Source organism: Xenopus laevis, chromosome 2S, assembly GCF_017654675.1.
Source record: "Xenopus laevis strain J_2021 chromosome 2S, Xenopus_laevis_v10.1, whole genome shotgun sequence".
Lineage (NCBI taxonomy): Eukaryota > Metazoa > Chordata > Amphibia > Anura > Pipidae > Xenopus > Xenopus laevis.
In genome coordinates this window covers 61,642,727-61,649,243 of record NC_054374.1, presented here as the reverse complement: position 1 = coordinate 61,649,243, position 6,517 = coordinate 61,642,727, and the positions used below count along the sequence as shown (strand labels likewise).

The 6,517-nt window shown below is 36.0% G+C and overlaps 1 protein-coding gene across 1 annotated transcript in view; it reads right to left on the bottom strand.

The window, feature by feature from the left end:
* Nucleotides 1–3,177: 3,177 nt before the first annotated feature.
* slc6a17.S (solute carrier family 6 member 17 S homeolog) overlaps nucleotides 3,178–6,517 on the bottom strand; it is a 42,454-nt gene continuing 39,114 nt past the window's right edge. The window contains exons 11-12 of the mRNA XM_018249342.2: nucleotides 4,760–4,922; nucleotides 3,178–3,910 (exon numbers count right to left, since the gene is read on the bottom strand). Of these exons, the coding sequence (XP_018104831.1) occupies nucleotides 3,545–3,910; nucleotides 4,760–4,922 (529 nt within the window). The 3' untranslated portion in view covers nucleotides 3,178–3,544. The remainder of the gene's footprint in view (nucleotides 3,911–4,759; nucleotides 4,923–6,517) is intronic.

The window sequence follows — 6,517 nt, the reverse complement described above, 5'->3', positions numbered from 1 at the left end:
CTTTAGTGTTTTGCTATATATTATCTCCTATTTCTATTGTGTTTGCAGGTCATACGGCTATTCACAAATCACGAAGCACAGTTTGTGAAATTATTGCTAATAGGCCTCTCCAATCCCCTAATTATTCCAGTTTGAGCCAGCTTCCTGTGTGCCATAATTATTGCTGCCCTTCCTCTCTCCTTGTGATATCTTCACCTGAGCTGTACATCACATAGAAACAGTTAGACACCACACATGTACTACTGATCTGGTGTGGCAGTGCACAGCTCTACAATACATGTGCTTCTTTCATCTGTGGAAAAGCTCTGCTTGCTCAGATTCCTTTGTGCTTCTCAGATTATTTTCTGTGCTATTTTAAAAGAATCTTTTCTTAGGTTGGATTTGATATCAGCTAAAATTCTCCTCAGAGACTGAGGAGGTCTTATATTGTGCTCTGGAAAACCTTCTAATTGGCCTATTACGCTGTTTGGCTCCTAACCAGGCCATTAATGTTACGTCTTTGCAGATCGAGTGACAGAGATGTGGCTGAACATTTTTCCCCTTCTGTACGCCACAAAGTGGGCTGCATCCAATCACTGTGCACCAAAAAATACATTCCAAATGTTTCTGCAAATGGTGGACAGATACATAAAAAGATCTAACTTTAACACACAGTGTTAACTACCCCTAATGGGAGCTTGATAAGAAGTACTAAGTGAAGCGCACATTGCACAAAGAAACAACTAAGCAGTTCTGTTTTAAGAACAGAAGGTACAATCACATAAAGTCACTTAAAAATTAGATTTTTTTTTTTACAGTGTACATTGCCAAGTCATATTTACAAAATGAAAAGGAGCATAGTTCACATATTACTTGAAGGACATAATTTACACAGACATGTACAATTAAATATACAATATACACAACAATATAACAATATATAGATATACATATAGTTCAATGATATAGCTTTTTCAAGTTTTATTGGCTTTTAATAAATAAAGAAAATAATCTCTCACCGATCATTTCAAGATCAATGTCAGGTCCCTAGAGAGTGTAATGTAACATTTTTTGTGTCTGGTTTCAGTCAATTGATTTCAGAAGAGCATTGCATTTTATTCACAGTTCTCAAACTGGCTACTGTAACCACAGACATGTTCTTAGCACGCCTTAGATCACCAAGCAGCTGCCACGGGGAGACAAACTTTAAATACACAGATAAAAATGACCACAAATACTGATATGATTTCACATCCTAAATTTCCACAGTGTTTTATTATGTGGTTTACCAACTAAACATAGCAACCCTGAGTTATAATATTTCTAGCTCCTCTAAAGTGCTTATAAACCAAATATAGTAACTGATGTAACTTCTTACTGACATTGTTTTATCACACATATTCTGAATATGTGTAAACATTCTACTGTAACCATATGGTTGCCACCTGTCCGGATTTGACCTGGACAACTCGGTTTTCAGAAAGGCTGCCGGGTCAAAACAGTCTGGTGGGTTTTCCAAATATGGAAAACCAGGCAGGATCTCCCTTGATTGACATAGTGATCAGCCAATTACTGATCGCCACATCACAGCCCTGCCACCGTGACATCTCTCGCAATGCCACTGAAAGGTAGCAACCCTATGCAACCAGTTTAATATTTTATGGATTTGACAAAAAAATCTTGTTTGATGAATTGGCCCTCACCAGTTTCCTAGCATTAAGTCATATTAATGTAGGTGCATTTGTGCTTAAGTGCAGAGAAGGGTGCTTTAAACCAGAAAAGTAACCAAACACTTTGATACCCACCTTCATTCTCTATATTGATTATACTTTGTAAATCCAACCATATATAAAATAAATTACAGGAAACAAATTAGATTTGAACAGACCAACCAAACAAGATTGTCTGTATTGTAAAAAAAGCCATTTTATAGGGACACAGAATCTAGAGATAATTGCTTTAAGAAAAAAAGGGGGGTTGTTTCTTTTTTACCTTATACATATGTGCAAATATATATAAACATTTAAAACAAAACCTCTTTACCCTGTATGTGGTAAAAATCTAGTTTTGGTGAAACACAAAAATGTCAGTTATGGGTCTATTTGCTGGTTGGTGGTGACCACACAATTAGACCAGTGCAAATCTCAGGCGCAAAGGATGGCTTATTTTAATCACCTTGTTCAGGCACAAATATATGTTTTACTGTATATGACTGCAGAACGTAGGATTAGCTCACCAGACTGAAGGTTTTAATCAAGGTGTTGGTTATAATATCAGACATTCTATATAGGATAGAATAGACTTAAGCTGGCCATAGATGCAAATATCCGATCGTTCGAATCCTCGAACGATCTGACTTCCCCATCTCCCGACCTGCCACTAACCATTCAGATCATATAAAGTAGAAAAGAACAGATCAGCCGATGTTCTGCCCCTGACAGCAATCGTACGAAAGTTATGTCAGACAAAAGCTAGTGACAGTCTCCCTTTGAAAATTGTACAATCAGCAATACATGCAGAGATATTATCAGCAGCCAACAGAAATTTTTTAACCTGTCCGATCGACCAAACATCCAATCTCCACCGGACAAAAAATGTTGGGACTCTCCACACAAAGTCCGAAAATCGTACAAATCCTCGATTCGTACGATCGGATCTTTGCATCTACGGCCAACTTAAATCAAATAAAACGTTGTATTTGTAACGAAGAATATCAGTTGCTGATCTTTAGAAATCTGGAAGATTCAATATAACCTCAAAATTCAGCTACTGTTATTGCAAGTTGAACTGACAAGAGGATTTGTGATAGAGTATAATTATGTACAGCAATATGCTCATTCTGAAACTTCCTAAGTATTTTATATTAGTTCCTAATTTTTGTCAGCAGAATGGATGGCTAAATCAGCATTCCCAAATCCAGTAGGTAATGCCACATTGTATAAATAGTATTTTATGATAAACACATGCAAAAGTATCATAAGTCTGTGTAGAAGCATTACAAATTATATCAGTCGTAGGTCTAGAGGCCTCTTCTGCCTTAAACCTTTGCTACCCATGTTTAAAGCTTTATCAATAGGGATTGGAGAATTTTTCGCCTTTTTTTCGCTGCAAAAATGACTCCCATAGTCTTGTATGGCATCGTACCCCAAAAAAAATGTTGCCGTGCAACAACATTTTTTTGACACCCATAGACTTTAATGGGTGTCGGCGACATTTCGCCGGCGGCAAGTTTTTGGCGAAACAAAACGGGTCGAATTCGCCCATCCCTATTTATCAATTGTGAAATTCACATGTATTCTTAAATTATATACTTGGAGATATGAATTTACAGAATGGCGGATTCTGAAAGTTCACAAAGCAGCTAGACTTTTCCAGTCTAGGAAAGACAAACAAAAATTATTAAAAATAAATACATAACAGACTTATATGATTATATAATCATGGAGACATTAATTATTAACCCAGTTATTAGTGTATTTATAAAGACTCTGAAGGATGATGTATTGTGTTTGTTGAAAAAGAAAATTTGCATTTGACAATATTGCAAAATAACCAGAGGGCAAAATCACAGTTCGGATTCAGGGGTTGTTGCCAGCAAATAGCCACTACCATACCTTCCGTTTGACGCACCCCCCAGATCTAAAGGTGACGCATTTGCTGGACCAAGATATGAGCGGTGAGTAGGCATAGGTGATGGTGTCTCACTAGGAACTTTGCTCAGAATAAACCGGGTTTCATCATTATCCTCCAAGTTAGAAATATCCTTCATCATACCTTTTTTATAAGACACAGACAGTTTGTTGGATCCATCTGGAATGAGCTGGAACTGCCAGAGAATGAAGATCACTGGCACTGGAAGGATCGCTACTATTATCAGGGTGATAAGTATTGAAAGAGCCCATGTAGGATACAAGACAAATTGTTCTGTAGCCTGAAAGGAGACAAAATATTAGAAAAGCAAAATTTAACATTAAAGTTCGATTTAATGAATACACCTACAACCAAAACCTTGCCTTAGGCATAGAAATTTTTATTATTGCATATACTATATTTCAAGATTCCAACTCCCAGCCTCCTCTGAAGCCTGAGTTGCTAGATTACAGAAAAAATAAAAATTGCATAATTGTAAACAATATTACAGACACATGATTTTAAGGGTCTGATTTAATAATGCATTTTAAAAAAAACTATTTACACAAATTGTGGCTAAACTTGAGTACGCCCTCTGATTCCGTTTTTTTACTCTGTAATCCTTCTTTGTTAAAATATTTTAAGACCATTATTTTGTTATGAATTAGTGTAATGTGCTACATAAATTAGTGTAACTTGCTGGATGTCTTGAAATTGTTATAAGAATGAAGGGACACCAAACGCAGTGCTTACACAGTATATCTTGCTTCATAATTATAATTCTGTATATATTCCTGGCCTATTATTGATGTAGATTGCAATAAGAATCAAGCAAATTCCTAATTTTTTTCTAATAATCCAACTCCTGGCACACTGCATCTCTGGTGGAGACATCAACGACAGGGAGGAAGACTTTCCACAGGTAGTTCCTGGTGCACCTTACAGCGAATGCCGGACGCTTTTTACTACAACCAGATAGGTACACAAAGGCTATCTGAGGCCAGAATGGCTGTGTTTTTGTAGGTAAAAAAGGAAGAATATAAAGCAAGTTGCAAAGGTCGAGTGTCCAACGAAGTCTTAATGGCTGTGTACTAGAACTTAGCCAGCATCAGAGATTATTGCTTAACTTCCACTAAATGTATATACATACCAGTTCTCTGATCCATGCACTGTAACCTGGGGGGCTTATTCCCAACTGTATGACACTAACTGTGAGAAGTATCGCCATCAAGATTGGTGAAACGTATTTCCATGAATAAAAGTAATATGCATATGGGCGAAATCCCAGCATTTCTGTCAGTTCCTGCATGAACCTGTTTATATAAGGAACAAACTTACGTGAACCATTGTTTTGGTGAAAGTAATACTGACATTTTGAAAGGACAATTAAAGCCTTCATCACAATGAAGAGATATTAATGGAGTTGGCGCAAAACAGATTTGGTGTCATGACCCATGTGTAATTATATCATTATACAACAAAAGGCATTACAAACTAACCAAGTACTACCTCAGTCACCAATATACTGCTGATAAAGCCAGATGGAGGAACAGAAATTAACTAGCATTGGGTAAAAGGTAATTGAGACACAAAGGACTGTATTTGTTTTTTGGTATCACAAGTGTAAACCAAATCTGTACACTCAGTACATAAAATAGCATTCCACCTTCATCAGGAATTTAATTACAATTAGCCAAAAATTCTCCTGGGCAGGTGCACTTGTAATAAATCAGGTGCCATTTATTTTTTGTCAACATATTTTGTTAAACTTTTGCCAATGAAATTTAGATCTTTTTACTGTGAACAATTTGTTCATATATTTTTTAATCACGTTAAATAATGTCTCCACCATATCTTAATTATATTATTGCCACTGTACCAATATACATAAAATATTTTGGCAAAATGTTTCACATTTTAAAGGAAAAAAACTACCCATAATGCTGAAAGCAAAATTATCCATTACTCTAAATCCAGTCTAAGGCTATTTCATTTTGTTTAAATCGTTTTAAAGTGTTCACAACACACTGTGGCCATCTGTGCACTACAAAAAAGGCAGTTATACTGAAATGGGAGTCAGTAAAAGGTCCTACAGTAAAATTAAAAAAGGCTTAATGAATACCCCTATATAAAGTAACTTACACTAGTAGGGAGTGTTTAAAGGAAAACTATATCTCTGAACAATGTGGGTTCTGGTGTGAAAAATCCATCATCATTAAAATAAACCATTTTCTTAATATATTGTTTTAGCAGTATGTGCCACTGGGTAATCCTAAATAGAAAATTGCCATTTTAAAAACAAAGGGCCGCCCCCTGGGATCCTATGATTCACGTTGCACACAAACAAACCAAACATGTTAGGTCACATGAGCCAATTAATGGACACAGTTCTGTCTTTTGCTTCCACACTTCTTCCTGCAGTATTTCTGGTCAGGTGATCTCTGAGGCAGCACATAGACCATTACAAAATGGTGGTTCAAGGGAAAAGATGGGCAATTTTTATGTAAATATACCAGTTTTGTAAGTTGCTTTAATATGCCATTTACAATGCTATAAACTATTTGTCGCTTAAGTATTTATTTTGGGAGTAAAGTTTTCCTTTAAAGAGGAAGTTCAGCTTTAAATTAACTTACAGTATAATGTAGACCATTTTTTTTAATTGTTTTGTGATTTGTAAAATATTGACTTTTTTATTTTACAACTCCCAACTGCTATCTGGTAGTTAGAGCTTAATTATCCTAGCAACCAGGTAACAGTTGGGATGTCATAATTAGTGATGAGTGAAATTGGTTGCCACAAAAAAGATGGCCATAGACTCCAATGGGTGAAAAAAATGGTTGCATGTCAAGAAAAATTGTAGCCCATAGACTTCGCCATTACGCAAATTTTCGGCAAAGTGAAATGGGTC